We start from the raw sequence: 20,712 nt of genomic DNA, 5'->3' as shown, positions 1-20,712 counted from the left end.
CTGCTTATTGATTTATGACTCATGTAGCCCACAAGTATGTTTTTGGTTCTTGTGAGAGACTCAATCCCAAATTCCTGGAGGATGTGCATTACTTATAATCAGCCGGGGGTGGGGGTCTATTTCTAATTCCTCTTTCCCTCCTAATCTGCCTCTTAACCTTTTCAAGGGGTCATAGGTCACCTTTAAGGGTCGTCAAAGTGCCCCCCTCCCGACTCGTTATCCCCTCCTCCAATTCACACACAGGTAGACACAAACATGCCTTGACCATTAATGCTCACATGCTCTGTTGGACTTTACTTCCCTCCCTATTTGTCTGCCAGTTCCCAGTTAATAACTTGGTTTACCATTAAAGTACTCCTCTCCAGCAACCCAATTTCCCCTCAGCCTGTATTCAAAGTTTCTTACATATTTGAATACATTTTGGCACAAAACTAGATTTTTATTTTTTCAGCGTTCTCCACCTCCTAGGCGGGCAGAATAATACTACTGAGGATCTGTGTCTCGCCTCAGTGTGACTGTAGTAGTAGAGCAGGGCAGGAGTGCCTCCCCCCCCGAAGATAAAATTAAGACAACTGAATTTGTCTGAGCATGAACAGATTTGACTGAGCTATGGCAGGAATTTCGACACAAATTGTGGCAATCGGGCGCTAAGGGTTTAAAGTACCTTAATTGCCTCCAGCTCCTACTGTTGACCATGTTGGTGAGCGGACCAGATCTGTGTTTTTAGAACACTGCCATGCACCTGTCCCTTTCACCTCGCGCAGTGTTGCCTCACATTTCTCTCTCCGCGCACCTCTTTTAACTCTCCCGCGGCCCCCTGGGGAGGCACGCCTCACAGTTTGAAAACCTCTGGAGTAGGTTAACACTTTAATTTACACGTCCGTAATTTCCTAGGAATTTCGTAGGACTTGTCCTGGAAAGAAGCATATCATTTGGCACTGATTATACAGAAAATAGCAATTTATTTACACATAATAAAACAAGGACAATGACCTGCTCTATTCACACATGGGCTCCGTTTAATGTGGAGTCCAACTGATTCAGACATCTGCATTCTCCCACACAGCTCCTCTGGGTAATGTCTAAGTTCACATTTGCAGTGCATGTGTCATGATATAAGGACCAAGCTGAGTTAGCCCCGGTGATATTACTATGACATCACCAGGGTTATTTTTTCAAACTTTGGAAAGCTCCCTCCAAAGTTACAGAAGACATTATACAACTGTCTTCACAGGCTGAGTAGCACTCGACGAGTAAACTGAACTAAAATGGCTGAAATGCCCCTTTTTAATTGGAAGTGTAACAGCATCTCTGTTTTCTTTATAATTAATAGCAAATTCCATGGTTCTTTCTAGGAACTTTCCTGAGAAATCATTGACCTTTTTATAAAAGAACGTCTCACCTATAGGAGCACCAGAGGCTTTGTTTGAGTTAGCTTTTGGGAAAGGCTCCAAGTAAAGCCAGCCCTACTTAACTTATCGATCAAACAAACAGGGCTTTGTTTTTCCTGGTTTGTAGCATGTGGGAGGGAGCGATGAAGGGAGTGGTAGATTTAAGGAAAAACCCCAGGAGATCCCTCTGTGTCTCTTCCTCCCTCTCATCTGTTTGTCCTTTTTCTTTACTCTCATGGTCTGGTTTCTTTTATTCTTCCTGATTGATCAAAAGCTAAACATTCAAATAGTGCAGTGGGAATACAAAGCATTAAGGCTCTTAACGACACTTCTCAATACCCCAGGCTCATTGTGATTGCTGCCAAATGGACAAATAAGTGATTGATCGTCTTTGAGCCCCAAATATTGGAATGAAGTCTCTATCCAGTGTTGACCAAATGCTGATTAGAGGCTGGTATCCACCTCTGAAAGTACAAAATGGTTTTACATTTGCTAAGCCAGGGATTGTTTGCTGTGTAAAGGGTCTGTGTGGCTTGTCAGATCGGAGCAGTCTGGGTCCCGGCTTGGATTTGCTTCAGTGGGTCTGTCTTCGGACTGATAGCATCTTTCTTTGAAGTGATTAGCCAGAGGTGCTGGGTGGGGTGTGTTGGGGGTAGAGTGGTATGTGTGTGTGAACTGAATAACCTGAGGTGTGTGTGTTTGTCGGGGATGTGTATTAGGGGTGACGGAGTGGGGGGAGGGGGCAGACTGTTTGGTGTTTGGGGGTCGGACATGGAGATGAGAGGAGCGAGCGAAGAAAAAACTGGAAAATAGAGAGACTGGTAGAGCCCAAAAGAGAAAGTTCACATCCCTAAAAAGTGGGGTTGTGTTTTCTATGAAATTAGTGTTAAAAAGGCTATTATCGTGATTGGAAAGTAATTGCTTCACTTGAAACCTATAACACACACTCTGTTGTATCTACTGCTCTGTAGCCCAATTGACTAATGACCGGAACCATTTACACACAGAATCTGGCCTTCTGTATGTTGATGTTTTAAGAAGTGTTGACCAGGCTTTAGTTCAAGCAGCATATTGCTAATTCTTCTTCACACAAGGACACCTGTCATGTTGGTGGATGCTGTTGCAGTTTATCTTCCACTCCCATGACCATCATTATTCTAAGCAGCAGACATTAACTTCTCAGCTGCAGAATGCTGCACTTACTTTTTCACCCACAAAAAAGTCAATGTGAATATATTGATATTAACACAGGATTGTGCATGTTCACAAACTCACAGTAGTTTGTGAGAAGATTGATGCCCCTCTCATGTCTTTACATTAAATATGAAGCTAGAGCAAGCAGAGTACCTTAGCTTAGCATTCAGACTATAAACAACAGGAAAAAACCAAGGCTTTTTTTAATTAAGGCTGTGACACGGTCTCTGACCCCATGGGAGTTAAGGGGTATTGTTAAGAAAAAAACTCATTTCACGTACCTGAAAGGATTCGGAAGACCTTGATAAATTAGGCAGAAGCATTTAATTTCAGTTTCAATTTTATTTATAGTATCAAATCATCATAAGGAGTTATCTCAAGACACTTTACAGATAGAGTAGATCTAGACCACACTCTATAATTTACAAAGACCCAACAATTTCCCACGAGCAAGCATTTAATGCGACAGTGGCGAGGAAAAACTTCCTTTTAGGGAGAAACCTGGGACAGACAGACCCAGGCTCTTGGTAGGCGGTGTCTGATGGTGCCGGTTGGGGGTGTGATGAAGAGTGGCAATAATAGTCACAATAAAGATAATGAGCTCTCAATTGAGGAAAGAATTTAGGCAGGCAGTACAGTTTAACCATGATGTGTTATCGCATTGTGCCATCCCAGCTCTCTGAAGTTCCTGTCTTCCTGAAGGTGTATTTAAACTCATGCTGGAGGCGTTACGTTTAGCTGAACCTTCAATAAAAACAAAGATATTGCGAGTGACGTAAACATGGATGGCTTAACTAAAGCCTAGTTTTCACCGACCTCCAAAAGGAGACAGCCCTGAAACAAAAAATGTCCTTATCATGCAGCGGCCTAGATTCCCTGAATCTGTAGAGAAACATACTGCACATATTTTTACATGAAGAGGTTTGGATAATGGAGACTGGCTGAATATTCTCGTCCCCTGACCTGTGACTTATGAATGGCTAAGCTTTCCCTTTGTCTCATCATACCACAACATGTTGTTTCTGGAAATTCCACCACAGGAACTCTTCCTTTATATTGCACATTTCAAATATCTTCAGCTTTAGTTTTCTGTACGGTTTGATTTTGCCTTACATTTGCACTATTTAGAATGTATTACTGTATTTTATATATTACTTGTCTTTATCTAATTTGTACAATTTACTTATCTTTTTTATTTTTATTTGTATATATTTCTTATCTTTTATATTATACTTGTTGTACGTGTCCTTATTGCACTGTGGGTCGGAGAGAAATTGCTCTGTATGTCTGGCACATATTGCAGAATTGAAAATAAAGTTGACTTGACTTGGTATGACACATGCGTAGTGTAACTGGAGCTGCGATGTTGTAGGGTTGCAGCAGACGCCGCTAGAAATGGATGGTGTCCTCTCAGGTGCTGTTTGGGTGCGCTTGGCCTGGCAGAAGTTTTTGGCAACGCTCGAATGGATTGCGGCCAACATACATATCTTTATTTTTCATATAAAATATATTCTGATCCGAGGCTGACTGCTGATACCTCAGTATAACGAATCAATCATCCCAATGTTCTATGATCGTGCGCAAGCTATTGAGCTGTCGGCAAGTGCAGACCAGATATTACTGCTCAAAAGTGCAAAAAAGAAACTGATTTCTACCTATTGGTTGAGTAGAAACATTTTAGCCATGCTCGCAGTCACTTATTGTTTCCCGCTGATGAATTCTAATGAAAAGATCAAGGGAACTGGGTGTTCACTGGGTGACACTGGGCATGTCTGTAGACTCTGAGTCTTGACAGTGGGTAATTTACCAAATTTCTCAATTAGAAAATGTATAACACCAGTCTACACATACGCATCGCTAAATCCTGAATTGAATGGGCTGTAGTGTGATGCATGCCAACATGGGGGTCCATGGTCCCTGCTGCTGTCTGGCAAGCGATACAGAAGTATCCGCTGCCATACCACCAGACTACAGAGGAGGTTCTTTTCTCAGGCTGTCAGACTCCTCAGCTTATCCTCAACACTACGGGGTTTTTTGTTTCTTGTTTAGCATGAAGAGACGGCAACTTGCGTTTTGTTGTGCAACCCTGTGTTGTAGAATGACAATAAGTGAATCTTGAAACCTTTGAACCCATGATATGAAAACATTTGAAAGGAAATGGTACAGAGTAGACAGTAAGCATGCCTTACCATATACACAATACTGCACATCTGTCCTCAAGTTCCCATCCTGAGAGCATTCCTGTGTATGAGCAGCAATTTGAAGTGGAATGTGATTTTACATTTGGCCACAGAAGACCTTTTTTCTGATTTGCACTTAGCTCTCCCCTCAAGCTCTCTTCAAAGATATATCTACAAAAAAAAGGAAAGTGTTGTATGTTGAACAGCATATTACATGTGTGCTGTGTGAATGTCAGATGAGACTGAATTAATGAATATATGGACTCCTGTTGGATTGAGCCCTTGCCTTTCATTTTGCTTTCTTCGCTTCCTATGGCCTCTCCTCTTTCTTATTTTCTGCAGCACAATAGGATCTATTGTTTCTATTAGTGATATTTGTTGTTTCTGGAGGATCCCTTGCAGTGACACAGGGGGCATCCCTAATATGTTCATCCTAGTTCAAAGCAGACTCTTACTGAAAGTCAGCTTTTATAATACGTTATTCCGTCCGTATGTCTAGACTTGGGACAGATTCTGTCTATCAGTGACCATTGAGCCGGTCTATACCATAACCAGAAAGAAACTGTTTGCATCACTCGGAGCTGTAAAGATTTTAGCCATTAAAATGACTCGGGCTTTTGATGGCTTTACTAATTACTAGTACAGTCATGGCGCTCTGGTTTGTTGTTGCGGGAAAGATTTTCATGTTCACAAACATTTCAGGATCTAAGAAAAGCAGCTATGGTTTTACCCACCATGTGTTCTTAAGTTGATCAAAAAGGTTTTGAAAAGCTTTCGTAAGCCCTGGAGTTGTACAATTTCCTCAAGCTTAAGAAGAGCAGGGAATCCATTTGAGTACAGCTGAAGTTATAACAGGAAAGCCACCCAAAAGATTGGAGCAGGGATATTCATATGGCAACAGTGAAATACTGACTGGACTGTTCCCTGGCCACAAGCCTGGGCTGTGTTTGTGTGTGTGTGTGTTGTGTGTGCGTGCGTGCCAGTTCCCACGCTGTAGGCAGTTCCGTTTGTAGCACTCTGGTGAGGCTGGCAACTGGCCTACAGCTGCTCTCTGTCTCTCTCTCTCTCTCTGCCTGTTTGCAGCTGTGCTACGGCCGACGAGCTGGAAATACGGTGACTAACAAACAAGTGTAGGACATTCATCAAGACCTTCCTCGATCTCCGTCCCTCTCTCTTCCTTGGGATGTCCCAGGCTAACCAAAGTGGGATCCAGCTCTAGATAATTTTAATATGATTCAGAGTGTTGAGTCACATATTTGAAGGGCATGCAAGATGAGAAGTTAATTAAGCTATCTTCAGTAAAGTAGAGTAGACTAAACAATGTCAAGACAGAGTAAACCAGACCAACTAATAAACAAATACCAAACACGGCTATACTAAGGTAAAATATAGTGAGCCTAAACTGAATGGGACCTGATACGTGTGTGCAGCTGCTGTAGGGTATCCTCAACTATCTGAATGAACTTCCTGTATATTCAGTTAAGTTGTTGGGTATTTCCAGACTCTTAAACCCCCACTGTGCAGCAGATAAACCTTGTAGACTGATGATGTTATCACCTAAACTTTAAAGGACGACCATGACAACAAACATTTGTTGGTCCTGGAGACAATTAACGTCTGTGCTTGTGTCTGGTCGCTGTAAGGAGTGCGAAGACACTCTTTTAAAAAACAAAAGGTGTAACAAAATGCCTGTAGGAAGGTTGAGGTGTGTGTGTGTGTGTGTGTGTGTGTGTGTGTGTGTGTGTGTGTGGGGGGTTGTCGGAGCACACACTCGCATACGTACTGAGCAACACGCGGTCTGAAAGCCTTTGATGTGTGTTGGCTGCAATTTGTTGTCTTCCAGCTGTGAGTCTGTAAAGCAAACCAGGACTACTTTACACACACACACACACAAACGCAGCAAATGACCACACAGAGGGATGGAGAATTTGATATTTGGGTAAATGTGCTTATTATTTTTGTCAAGAGTTAGATGAGACGATTGATACCACTCTCATGTCTGTAAGCCAGATATTAAGCTCGAGCCAACTTCATAATTAGGGAACAAACAAGAGTTATTTTTATGCATATTTCCCAAAAAGTCAAACCATTCCTTTTATGGGTATGAACTTGAAGGCAGCGTTCTTATGTATACAATTTTCAGAAGCTTCTTTATCCTGTACACACTACAATGGAACACTGGCATTTTTAAATGTAGCCACTTTGGAAAAAACAGCCTAGAAATCATGAAAATCAGAGAGAAAAACACACATAATCAAAATTGTCATGCGTGGGGATGGATGGATGGATGGATGGATGAAAGGCGTGTCCCCCCCCAAGGAGTCCAGACACTGGTGGTGGTGGTGGTGGTGGGGGCTGATGATTCTGATGAGGCTAATGGAGCTGATGAATCTGTGAAGACGGGCAGTGGTGTGGAGGTGCCTGTTGCCATTTGCGGGAATTTGCACTGAAATGACAGCTGACAACAACAGAGAGAACATATTTAAATAGCGTAACAGCAGTGAATGTACCACACGCATAATAGCAGCATGAAAGTACTAAAGACAGAGAGAGAATCCTATTTAAACAGAGGCAGCAGCAGGATGATATGCAGATATATGACTTTATTAATGCCCAGAGGCAAATGAAATCAACTGCATGTTATGTGTGGACAGAAAAATAAATTCACAAAAGGAACTTGTCATCACATGGGAACTGAAATGTAACGGATATACGAAATACACTGACTCACATTTCCTTTTGTTGACTTAACTTTTCAGTTAAGTGTTTGGATGGAAATACAGCCTCTTTTCTGTCTCCCCATATTTCTCCCACTGTAAACCAGACCTATGGCCTCTCTCCCAACTCTGCCAACCCCCCGCATCCTTTCATCTCGCCTCCTCCCAGGAAAAAGGAGGGATAGCAGGAGAGAAAAATACAGACGTTTAGAAAGGATATTAAGGACAAAGACAAAGCAGATCCCCCTATTGCAGCTCCGGCCTCTTCTCCTCCTGAAGACAGAAAAAAAGAAAGACCCCCTCCTCAGTAATTAGAGCCTGGAGGCTACAAAGTCTTCCCCGCCCACACACAACAAAATAGTTTAAAGATGTTGATGTAAACAATTAGGAACACACACATACGTTCAAAGGAGATGAATATAGGCGGAGAACATCTGTACTTGCATGCATGGTTGTATAAGTGTGTATGTGTGTGCACCCCATGTCTCACATTGTAACAATGTCTGGTTTACATGTTGGAACATCATCGTGAAAGATGCCCAGACACACAAAGACAGCTGTGGAGATCAACATCTGGGTTGGGGGTTTAGAGGCTGTGTGTGTGTGTAAGTGTGTGTGTAAGTGAGTGTGAGTGTGTAAGTGTGTGTAATCTGATTGTGTCCCAAAGGAAAACATGGGATTGCTCAGTCTTCCCCTCATCCACCAAATCTTTGGTTTTGGGAAGCAGAGTAGGGCTAGACACCACAACATATAGTACGTGTAGAAATAGAAGTTCCTATAATCCACTGTTTAAAAAAAAAAAAAAAAAAAAAACAAGTTCATGCTTATTGAATTCATTTCTTTCATCCTAAATTGTGCAACAAAAGATGTTTGGAAACTGGTTATAAATGTTTATGTTAGATGTTTGGATACTCAGTATGTCAATAATTGGTGGTGGGGGGGGGGGGGGTGTATCAGGGTGAGAAGTCTCAACATGAATCCCAGCAGAGGAAGAGGAGGAGACATAAGGAGGAGGAGAGGGAAGGAGAGAAGAGGTGTGAAGTTTAAATATGGAGTGAGTGTTAGAATAATTTGAGTGTGGTTGAGCTGGGCTGACTCTGAACACACACAGGAGGTAACCTCATCCCTCTGACACTAGTAGAGCTGAAAATGATTATTAGATGCCATCTTAATTACCTGTAAGCTGCTAAAATTTTACCTGAGGAAAAATAGGTGTTTTAGGTGCGTATTAAGATTCAAGGAATGTACACAACTTTCTTGAAAGAACTACAAGGAATTCTAGATTAAATCAAGACTATGTAGCAGTGCTAATTACAGGATAGTGATACATTGAATTCCCCTACATTTCCCGAGAGTCTCTTGAGTCAGTTGCTTCAAAGACATTAAAAGACCTGGCTGAGAGCAAGAGAAAAATTAAAACAAAATTAGCAATGCACAAACTTAGGGACATGTAATGACCACATTGCCTTATTCAGTATCATGAAAACATACAGCTCTGTAAATCTGAACAGGTGAAAGTTCTAAAACCTACATAGAATGAAGTAGTAGAAGTTATTGTTGTTATTCAGGTTCAGACTGACAGTGTCTTGCTTCTCTCTCTTTAGGTCAACACGTTCCAGGCAGTAATTGGTTATGATGAGACAGACTCTTACGTTCTCTTCCTCTACCCTGAAGATGGCCTGAACTACTTTGGGACACGCCCCAAGGTAAACTGGTTCTATGCAGGGCCTAATTCACAGCTTGGTTAGTCTGAAGATATTTTACCACTGCAGTACTTCGACATGTGCCAATTAAGTTTAATGTTGCTTTTACAGCTAATTATTTGAGGGAAATGCTTTCCTTTGGTTTTCACTTAAAAAGAAAATGTGTTTCTAGGAGTCTTATAATGTTGAGATAGAGCTTCCTGCTAGAGTTGGCTTCAGCAGAGGAGAAATCACATATCTAATCTTCTCCCGAACTGAGGGACCGCACTACAGTGTCACCAGCGATGAGCAGAGTGTTAAAAACCTCTACCAGTAAGTAAACAAAATCCTATTGGTCTATTTGCAAGGCTGGATCAACCTCATCACACCACTGACATTTGCATGAGGGTTAGGGGGGTCAGCAGCGTAAAGAATCAGAATCAGAAAAGGGTTTTATTGCCACAGTAAGTTACACTTACGTGGAATTTGCCTTGGTAAATGGTGCATACATAAACAAAGGAAATGCTTTGCAGTAATAATGGCACTAGAGAACAGTGTTGGTATATACAACAAGTGTTGGTATTTACATGTTGAACAAAAATTATATCAAAAACGGCAATGTCTCTTCAAATTCCAGATGCTTATGATAATATGGTGATTCTGGGCTAAATCCGATTGCAAGATATGATTTGATTAGGTCATCACCTGCAGGCGTAATACATGACAAACAGCAGCACCTGTGGTGATTCTGAAGCAATGTGGTTCCTTGAAAAAAAACTACAATGGCCCTAATGCGCCGTTATACAGATCTTCTTACAGCCACACCTGGCAACATTGTAATGAATCTGACATTATTTTCCATTGATAGCAATATAAACCTGTATGCTCTCTAGGGTTGGTAATACAGGAATTCCAGGTGTTTGGCTTTTCCACACTGGGAACCGTTACTCTTTTGACAACATTGTTCCTGCATCCATCGGTGGCCTCCTTGATACTCCACCAACTGGAGGACACGGCCTCTCCCTGGTAATTTTATTTTTCTGTTTTTGTTGATTTTGTGATACCACGTGCAGAAAACTGACTCTTCCATGATTTCTGCTTTTAGGAAAGCACCACCCCGGAGTATGGTGACTTTGAGGAATATCCAGACAACACTTTTGACTCTGATAACCAAGAGGAAGAAGATGATTACCCTCATACAGGCGGGGACCCTGAATTCCAGCCAGCCCCTGCTGGCGGTAACCCCTCAGAATCCCTACAACCAGCAAGTCCTGATGCTCCCTCTTCGCCTTCAGAGGATTCTGGTCATCAGCTGTCGTACGGCAGAGAAGATGTGCCACTGACCTCTGAACCCAGGTACAATTCAGAGCCAGCAGAGAGACAGTATGGTCCGCCTAATCCTCCAGAAAGAGTATCAGAGGGAGATGCTCAGCGGACTCCAAAACAGCAACCACAGGTAACACTAAAATGCACAGCAGCACTGTGTGGCAGTCTGTTCAAATTCCCTGAACAAAACATCACTTGGTGGATATGAAAAAAGAGGAATTTAAACTGGCAGTGCTGCCAGTACTGTCAAAGTTTTGTAATAACAATCTGAAATTGTAGTTGCTTTTTGTAAATTCTGCGGTTATAATGGAACGCTCTTTTGGAAACAGTATGGTGGTGTCAACAACACTGCAATCATTATACGCTACATTCTGTATACAATATGTAAAGTATGCACAGATTATAGCTCTCTGGTTTATAGCATCTGGAGAGAGTTTAAAAGTACTGCCTTGGCTCTCAATGACAACAGGCAATCCATATTTGAAGTTAAACATAGCCTATTCCCCCTGTAGGTTCCTCTGGAGGTGGTGGATGGCTACCCCTCTCACAGAAATGAGCCCCCTCTTTCCCCTGGAGGTCACGTGGTCAGGGTGGAGGAAGAGGATGTTGATTTTGACACAGGTGGTAAGAGACAAACCATATGTGTCTGTGTGTGTATAAATATGTATATATATATTCATATATATACTGTATATGTAGTTGTCTGCTTAACTTATGAAAGGCTGTTCCCATTGAGAAACAGGAGGGTAACATTACCTTGCCCTTGCTGCAGAGCTGCTCAGCAGCTGGCAGTACAATACTAGCGTTGTGCTGTGCAGCTCCCAGGTGTGTGTGTCCAACACTCCCTCCCCTGCAACTACTCCCTCAGGCTTTTACCATAAATAAGAATGTGTTCTCAGTCAACTTGCCTGGTTACATAACGGTCGAAAAAGTGCATCTTATTAAGTAATTTTACTCGGTGTGACAAGTGATGAAATACACATTTTCTTAGAAGATGCTAAGAAGTATCTGTCAACATATTTGAATGTTTTCCAGAAATGAATTACACTATTTTTGGAATAAGGCCCAAACCTCATTTAGTATTTGAAAAAGTTCTCACATCTTTTTTCTAAAGAAGTTGTTTGTTGTCCCATCAATCAATAAACAATTACTTGTATTTTGGAAAACTAGATTTAATTACTTAATATATGAGGCAACATTTTTTAAGGAAGTGTGTGTAGAGTTAGAGGTGTGTGTATAGAATGTGAAAATATAAAAATCTGAGAAAAAACAGTTTTCCATTACACACACCTACATGTTTATGAAATTTAGAACACAAAAACATTGTAATATTGGAATGTGGGTTTCCCTCCACTGCATTGGCACGTGTGTGTGTTTGTGTGTAAAAGCACAGTGATTTGTCTCCTGTGTGTGTGCGCGGTTCCTGAGAAAATATCCTAACATCCTGTGTGCGTGTGTGTTTTGCCCCTGTAGGATGATAGAATGCTGCATTTTGATCCCAAATCAGTCATTTACCAAAAAGACAAATAGAGAAATACAAGGAGAGAAACTGGAGAGAGCAAAGCACTCACTTGGTAGTTATGAAAGTTCCATTTGGTGTTTTGAGTCAAGTGAAGCTGCTGCAATCATGATTAGTAATGATCAATTAATTATCAACAAGTTTTAGTAATAGTTGCTGTACTATTTTAGATCTGCATTTACAGTGACTTAATTTTGGAGACATTTAAAGTCTTTCATCTCTTTTTTTTAGACTTTCAGTGGTCTAAAAAAAATTGGTGTAATTCTTACTTTTTGTCTGCCCAGCAATGGTGACTGCCAGTTATGTTTCTGTTTATTCTAAATAAATCAAGAACAGAGCACATCACTTCCTGTGTGTCAGAGGATTGTTCTCAGGGAAAAGCGATCTTCCAAAGTGTTTAAAACTGCACATGTAAATACTACTATGAACTACAAATATACTATAGATATACCATTCTTTTTATATATGTGTGTGTGTGTGTGTGTGTGTGTGTGTGTGTGTGTGTGTGTGTGTGTGTGTGTGTGTGTGTGTGTGTGTGTGTGTGTGTGTGTGTGTGTGTGTGTGTGTGGGACTGCCACAGCTGGTCTTTCTCCAAGTTGTGCCTTGACATGTGTGTATTTCTCCCTGTGTCTTGTCCACCACCTTATTCTTTCTGTCCATCTGTGTGTATATATATGTGTATATATATATATATATATATATATATATATATATATATATATATATATATATATATATATATATATATATATATATATATATATATAATATACAACCTTTTAACGTTCTGTCTCCATTTAAACTTGCATGTCTCTATGATGTACGTGTGCATGTGATACTGGAAACCGTAAGTGTTCAAGCAAAGCTAACCAACTTCACTGCCACTTTTGACATATTTCCATTTCTTATTTCCAAATAAACAGAACTTTTATTTGAGGAAAGTAAAGGTAAAAGCCCTAAAAATAATGTACAACCGAGATGAAAGTCAAATCTTTGACGTGAACATTGCAAGTGACGGAACTGCTCTGCATATACATCTTTCTTTGTTTTGTTCTATTGCCACTTCCAGAGAATCTTGGATAGGAGACATAAATATAAATATATTAATTATATATTTATTGTACTGTATATGTAATGCATAATGATTCATTTCTCTCTCTCTCTCAGTGATTCAGTACACTACAGAGAATAAGGAAACATGTGCCAGGTATGTGAAGACTAGATAGGATGATATACTGGATATCTGTTGCTAGTACAAGAAATGTATATCCTATCTATTTGTAGGGACAGTATGAACACTTTTTGGTACTCCAGAGGAAGCTGTACAAAATCTGATTTTAAAAAGAAATGCCTTAAGGGAAGTCACTTGAGTCTGCGTTAGTTTGTATTAAAAAATGAAATAAAATCTGGGGTTGTGGAGTTCGAAATTAGTGAGCTTTCCAGACCTCTGTAGCTCCTCATCTTTGCTTGAGGCTAGCAGCTCGAGCTTGCATTGTGGGTAATGTAGGTGCCAGGTTTTGACAAAGAAGAGGAATGTGTGGAATAATGAGACTATTTCTGGTTCTTCTGCATCGATTTTGATTTTTTTTTTTTTTTTTTTTTTTTTTTTTTTTTTTTTTTTTTAAAGCATTAAATGGAAATTGTTTTTCTTTACACTCTCTTCTAGATTCCAACAGCAGTGCTCTCAGAATGCATTTTGCTCTGACTACGCCACAGGCTTCTGCTGTCACTGCCGGCCTGGCTTCTATGGAAACGGACGCTACTGTCTACCCGAGGGTTAGAGCGCTACTATTAACCCACAGAGATACGCAAATCTTATTTCTGTTTTTAAATGTAGTAGCATAATCTTTTCGTCAAGTGTTAAAGGTGTTTTTTCTGTAATCCCTGTGCTCCTTCAGGTGCTCCACAGCGTGTTAGCGGTAAAGTGAGTGGAACAGTGACCGTGGGTTCAACTCCAGTGGAGCTGAACAACATTGATCTGCACGCCTACATCGTGGTGGGAGATGGCAGAGCGTACACTGCCATCAGCCAGGTAGGAGTCTGGAAAGATTTCATTATTTTATATGTACTGGCATTTTAAATCTAGTTCTTTAAAAACTTGATACAAATTCCCTTCTTCTTATCCACATTTTCTGGTTTCTCTGATTTCTCCTTTGTAAACTTTGTGCTGATTGGTCAGGTACCCGAGCCAGTGGGCTGGGCTCTGATGCCACTTGCACCAATAGGAGAGCTGTTTGGATGGTTATTTGCTCTGGAGCTGCCCAATAGCCAAGCAGGATTTAAAATCACAGGTAAACTGTGGATGTGTGGTGTGGGTGTGTTTAAGTATGTTGCCTTGTGCATCTTGACTGAGCACATCTGTAGAGAGAGAGGGAACTCCTCTACTGTGTGTGTGTGTGTGTGTGTGTGTGTGTGTGTGTGTGTGTGGTTTTTGCTCTCCCACCCAGCTTTATTGTCTCTAGGGATGAGATAGGATATCAGGCTTCTACAAATGTAACCAGACATTCCAATTTGTATTATATGCAACCGCTGCACTGTTGGTGTGTCTGCAGTAATGTGTAATGAACAAATATGCAAACAGAAGAATAATCGATTGATTGATGAACTAATTTTATCACCAGGTGCTGAGTTCACTCGTCATGCAGAGGTAATCTTCTATCCTGGCAACCAGCGCCTGTCAATCATTCAGACGGGCCGTGGCCTTGACGACCACAACCACCTCACTGTGGATACTGTAGTTAGAGGCAACGTGCCCTTCCTGCCCCCTGGAGCTGAAGTTACCATGGATCCCTTCAAGGAGACCTACCAGTACTACCCATCTGGTAACCATAACAACCAGAAGAGACACAACTGAAGTAATATTTGATTCCTCCGTTTGCCTAAAACCTTTTACTTTCTCTTTCTCCAGTTGCCACCTCCTCCTCTGTCAGGGAGTTTTCAGTCGTTTCGGCAGAGCGGGGCTCAGAGTCCTTCTCCTTCCAGCTGAAGCAGAACATCACCTACCGCGACTGTCGACATGACAACCGGGCCGCTGTCCTGGAGACGCTTCAGATCACCATGGAAAGGGTGTTTGTAATGTACGTCAAGGAGGAGCGGATCCTGAGATACGCCATCACCAACAAGATCAGCCCAGTCGGAGGTGAGTCAAACTGGGATTAGATGGATACATCACCTGCAGATATCTCTTGGCTGAATTAGGTTTAATTAAATACTTGGCTTCGATTCCACACAAGTATCCTCCTCTTTGTCCTCTTCTTAATGTTTAGGGCATTACACAAATCATAATGACAACATTAATACAAGCATTATCTAAGGTTTTAGTCGTAAGCTGTAGTCTTGAAATGATCGAAGTGTTTTAGAGGCTTTCCATCCTCAGGAGAGTACAACTGTGATGATAGAAAGTAAAGTAAACCTTAATTAGTTCCAGAGTGGCAATTTTGTTTTTTTAGCCAGCAGTCATAAAAAACACAAGAGGCAATACCAGTAATAATACATCAGGCACGAAAATAACAAGAATGTGAAGAAAAACAGTCTAGAACACAGCTGAATGAGAGTGTGGGCTTCAAAAGAACGATTCGACCATATTTCCAAACTAATTTGAGTAATGCTGAAATACTGCATTTATTCATCTGCTTTTTTGAAAATGAATCAGGTTTATAAAACATATCGGTACAGACTACCTGGGGTCCCGCTGATGTCTTGCCTTTTAACAAAAGGCCAAAATTGGCCCATTATATGGAGAACTGAGTTTCTGAGTGACTGCATAAATCCATTCCAGACCATCACTGTCAATCTTAAAGTGGATGAACACAGTGGAGGCGTTGAACGTGAGGTTTTCTGTTCCAGGGCCACAACTAAGCAAGCAACCAGACCACCTAGTAATTGTTGCAGCGCTGCCACAGAAACCTCAGCCAAACCACGGTGCAGAGTTGGACAGAGATCAGCTGTAAACACACATGCTGCAAGCTGAGGGATAATTGTACATTGAAACCATAGAAAACAATGTTCAAATGTCTGTATTACCGCTGCTGTTTCTGGGTTCATTGTCTACTGAAGGCTGCAGACACACGACACCACTTGAATGATCATATTAACCGCAATTGCGTCACCGCTGACTCTAGATATTTGACTAGTTTAGTTTGTTCATGATGATTGGCATTTGTGACTTAAATCTGGACCTGCTGACATCGACCTGTAGAGTGAGCTGGTCGAGCAGTTAAAGCTGAATAGAGGCCAGCAATATTCAATGAGATTTTAGCATGAGGAGACCTAATTAAATATAGGAGTGGGGAGAGAAAAATGTCCACCTCATTGTTGGGTTTGGTTTCTGAAAGTACTTTGTGGTACCAGAACACGAAACCAAAACCACAACATTTTGTATTTTGACCAGATTGGTTTGGTTCGGTGGCATTTGTAAGGAGGCGATGAATGGACATAAGGATTTGATTCTTATAAGCAAATGAATAATGCCTAACTATGAAATTTAATCGCAATGACAATAATCCTGACTTGATCAGAATTTTACATCTTGAATTGTAGTGTCTGAATTTTACCAAGCCAATTTAAAGGAGTAGTGTGTAAGATTAAGGGCAGATCCAATGGCAGAAATGGAAAATAATCTTTCACAATTGTTGTTAATTAGTGTTTAATCACCTGAAAGTAGGAATCGTTGTGTTTTTGTTAACTTAGGATAAACCCTTCGTATCTAGAGAGCAGGTCTTCTTCCACGGAGCCTGAAATGTTGCACCGCCATGTTTCTACAGTAGCCCAGAAAGGACAAACCAAACACTGGCACTAGAGAGGGCCTTTCATGTTTTTATGTTACCTGAAGGCCACTGTACTTCACGCTTGGGAAGGGAGGGTGAGGGGAGGGGTTCAGTTCGATGGCTCACAGCTAAATGCCACTAAATCCTACACACTACTCATTTTAAGCAGATTTTTTTACTTTGACTTGAATTTTCAGATTCAAATTTTAGCAATTTGAATGTAGATTATGAATATTGGCCACTTACATTTTTTTAACCTAAATTGGTCAACCATTTAAGAAAGAAAAAAAAAAAAAAAAAAAAATATATATATATATATATATATATATATATATATATATATATATATATATATATATATATATATATATATATATATATATATTCACTCACTTCATACAAGCAGAAAAATAGACTATGCAAATGTGTCTACAAATACAGCCTGAATATGGGTCCTGTTATTTTCTATCAACATGCTTTCTTTACCCACTCTATCTGATAAAAACCAGATAGAGACAGAGAGACCTAAAACATGGAGATGAAAAGAAAAAGATTGAGAGAGAAAGAGAGACTGGATTTTTTTCTTACCCGGTTTTTGAATTCAGGCCAAGTTTCTGTCATTTAAACTTCAACACCTTGATTAAAAAGGTTATGATGACACATCTTGCACATGTACTGATACACCCAGAGCACAGCTGGAAGAGCTTTTGGGGATCAGGGGTTTTGTAAACACTAGTTAAGTGCATGTGTGTGTGCGTGCGTGCGTGCGTGTGTGTCTTACTGGGAAATAATATCCCAGCCAATGACAGATTTTCTATCGAGGGGGAGGGTTGCCGGGCAGAATAGCTACCCACTGATGTCATGAGAATCACAGATTGTAGAAGAACTTAAGACACTGAAGTGATAGAGATGAAGAGAGAGGGGCGCATAGAGAGAGGAGAAATTAACCTGTCTTGAGTATGTGTTGTCAACATCTTTGCGCACAGTGAACAGCTGTCATACAGTATCATTCAAGGTTCTTATACACATAAAAAAGGTCTCTTCTCTTAAATTATTGATTACCTCCTTTGTCTTAACTAAAGGCGATGGAGGCAGCAGCACATAAGTACTTAAGTTATTTAGCATTGCATTTCCAAACAGTTGGGGAACTTGTGAGAGAAAGAGTGGTCGAGTGTGAGGCCTCAAAAGTGCCGAAGGACCACTAAGATGCTGCTTTCATCACTGTAAACACCACTTTCTGAAATTTCAGGTCATTTCAATGTGTGAGTAAAAGTCAGTGATGATGGAGTGAGAATTTTGTGTTGCGTCAAGAAGGTTGGTTCATTGGATTACAAGACTAGCCTCTGCACCTTGGCCAGCTTGATACTGTTATAGCTACGCCCCTGTAAAACGTGTGTGTGTGTGTGTGTGTGTGTGTGTGTGTGTGTGTGTGTGTGTGTGTGTGTGTGTGTGTGTGGTTTTGTAGAAGGCAACAAGTGACGAACTGCAGTCATTGCTTTGATTGTGTGTGTGTGTGTTCTCCACCCCTCTCTTCCACTCGCGTTCTCTCTCTAATTATTCCTCAATTTTTTCTCCCATCCATGTGTATCTCGCCCTCTCATCGCCCCTTCTTCCCAGCCACATTCAGGACTTTGAAGAGTCTCTCTCTCTCTCTCCCTCCCTCCCTCCGTCCCTCCATCTCTTTGATAATGAGCCAGAATTGGCCTCTGGCCTAAGAAGATGGAAGCAAGCTGTGCCTAATGTCTGATTTTGTTTAGGTGTAAGTGTGTGTGTTGTTATTTATTATAATAGATGATACCCCTGATGGTAAATAAAAAGTCCATCTTAAAACACTTAACCATCATTAAAAACAGATATAAGTCATGAGAGCTTTTTGTTTCTTTTAGCTGGTTTTCTTTTCTGATGCGTATGAATAACTGCTCATATGTAGACATAATGATCAACTGGGATCCAAACCTCTAATGGCAATGGCATTAGACGCTCTCTTAACACTCAATACAACTGCCATATTTAGAATAATATTTAGATGGTGTAGGAAGAAGGCTCTCCAAAGAAAACCATACTACTGTATGGTATTTGGAAAGAGATTTAGACTAAGTGACATCAAAGTCATCCATCAGAAGTGCTGTATTTCTTTATATCTAACAACAAATGGGACAGTAGACAATTCCTTAAAATCCAGTGAAATCCAAAACACAATTTGTTCAATACTCATGGCATTTCTAGAACATTAAAACCATGGGACACCAAATCCACAACCAAGCCAGACAAATGATCAGATAAAGGATTTTACATTACCACTACTAATTAACAGCATTTCAGTGGTTCAGTGGATCAGATTAATTTGGTAGAGAAACGCACTAAAACTGCCAAGATTTGGGGCTTGATTCCCACTGTGCCACCCATCCTGATGTATGCGCTCTGGAGCATTTTGAAACGAAGTAGCACTGTGCATCACTTAATTCTAAGCAAATTTCTAAGTCCTTCACATTCTTTTCCCATGGATTTCTTTACTCTGCTGTTTTTCTTCCTGATTTTCCAGAAATTGGTGTGAGGGTTGCTGTTTGAAGTGACTTGTATGTCCGAGCAATGCTTTGGTATGAGGAAACCCTGAACTCACATCCCCTCACTCATCCCCCTGTCTGTGTCTCTCTCTCTCTCTCATGTGTATGTGCGTCTAACATTATCCATATGTTGAATATTGAGAGCATGAAGGGAGTCCCTTTCTAAGAGGAAACCGTCCTATGGGAATCTTTGTGGAGTGATTTTTACATGTGTGTTTGGTTAGGCTGTCCTGGAATCAAAGCTGTAATCATTGGACTTTTACTGTCAAATCATCCCTATCTCAATTCATCTCAATTCAGGACATTTGGTGTGTTGGAGAGTCAGTGGAGTTGTGCAGTAGATTTTTCTTGTCATGCACAAACAACATTGAATAATGGTACCGTTTGTCGTGACTTGGCATATTTTTACATTGTTGTAAAAATACTGGGAGGAGGCCTCGGGGAAGACCCAGGACTAGGTGGAGGGATTATATCTCCAACCTGGCCTGGGAACGCCTCGGGATCCCCCAGTCGGAGCTGGTTAATGTTGCTCGGGAAAGGGAAGTTTGGGGTCCCCTGCTGGAGCTGCTCCCCCCGCAACCCGACACCGGATAAGCGGACGAAGATGGATGGATGGATGGATGGATGGATGTATTACCAATGTAAAGAATCTCAGTACTTTTCCACCAAGACAAAATGTTTACAAAATGAAAGGCAATGATGTAAATGAAGCATTAAAAACCACACCATAAGACATATAGACGAGTGCCAAGGTGCATGATTACACCAACAACAACAAAAATTGACTCCAACCTGAGCTACTGTGAACCGTAGGTGTTCAGAGCAACATGTGGGAATCACTGCTGTGCGGTTTCAAACAATGATGTAAAAAGGATTTTCTCTTTTTTCCCACATGTCATCTAATGTCTCTCTCCTCCTTTCTGTAGTTGACTCAACAGGGCAGGAGCTGGTCAACCCCTGCTACGCTGGGAACCATGACTGTGACACCACAGCCCAGTGTATCCCACTGGAGGGCCAGGCCTTCCAGTGCCAGTGTGCTACTGGTTACAGAGGAGATGGACGCAACTGTTACGGTCTGTCTGTCAACACTTTATATGGGCGTACCTGTAAAGAATCGTGACGGTGTATCAACATTTCAAAGTGCTTTATGGTGCTCCCCTACATTTTGTTTAGTGTAATAGTGTCTCTCTCCTGTCACACAAACACATGCAGAAAAAGTTAAAGACAGTTCAAGGCAGTGTGTCTGTGTTTAATCAACATCTGTCCATCCACTATAGAGGGGTCAAGTTCAGGCTGGATGGAAGGAATTCTCTTCTCTTCTCTTTTCTTCTCTTCTGCCCATCCTGCCTCTCCCTCCTCCAGCTAAATTCTGT

The 20,712-nt window shown here is 41.1% G+C and overlaps 1 protein-coding gene across 7 annotated transcripts in view; it reads left to right on the top strand.

Annotated features, from left to right (window-relative positions):
- The window catches only part of nid2a (nidogen 2a (osteonidogen)), an 85,449-nt gene that overhangs the window by 45,741 nt on the left and 18,996 nt on the right, over positions 1-20,712 (top strand). For 6 of the 7 annotated variants that reach the window (XM_028571610.1, XM_028571611.1, XM_028571609.1 and 3 more), the window contains exons 5-16: positions 9,087-9,188; positions 9,358-9,497; positions 10,058-10,190; positions 10,270-10,620; positions 11,003-11,114; positions 13,177-13,216; positions 13,676-13,785; positions 13,908-14,041; positions 14,189-14,300; positions 14,631-14,831; positions 14,918-15,148; positions 20,266-20,412. In XM_028571610.1, the coding sequence (XP_028427411.1) occupies positions 9,087-9,188; positions 9,358-9,497; positions 10,058-10,190; positions 10,270-10,620; positions 11,003-11,114; positions 13,177-13,216; positions 13,676-13,785; positions 13,908-14,041; positions 14,189-14,300; positions 14,631-14,831; positions 14,918-15,148; positions 20,266-20,412 (1,813 nt within the window). The remainder of the gene's footprint in view (positions 1-9,086; positions 9,189-9,357; positions 9,498-10,057; positions 10,191-10,269; positions 10,621-11,002; positions 11,115-13,176; positions 13,217-13,675; positions 13,786-13,907; positions 14,042-14,188; positions 14,301-14,630; positions 14,832-14,917; positions 15,149-20,265; positions 20,413-20,712) is intronic. The other variant, XM_028571606.1, reaches the window with a different exon arrangement.

This window comes from Perca flavescens, chromosome 24 (genome assembly GCF_004354835.1).
Source record: "Perca flavescens isolate YP-PL-M2 chromosome 24, PFLA_1.0, whole genome shotgun sequence".
NCBI classification, from domain to species: Eukaryota; Metazoa; Chordata; class Actinopteri; order Perciformes; family Percidae; genus Perca; species Perca flavescens.
Note: the sequence above shows the minus strand (reverse complement) of the source record. Positions and strands in the feature narration are given on the sequence as shown.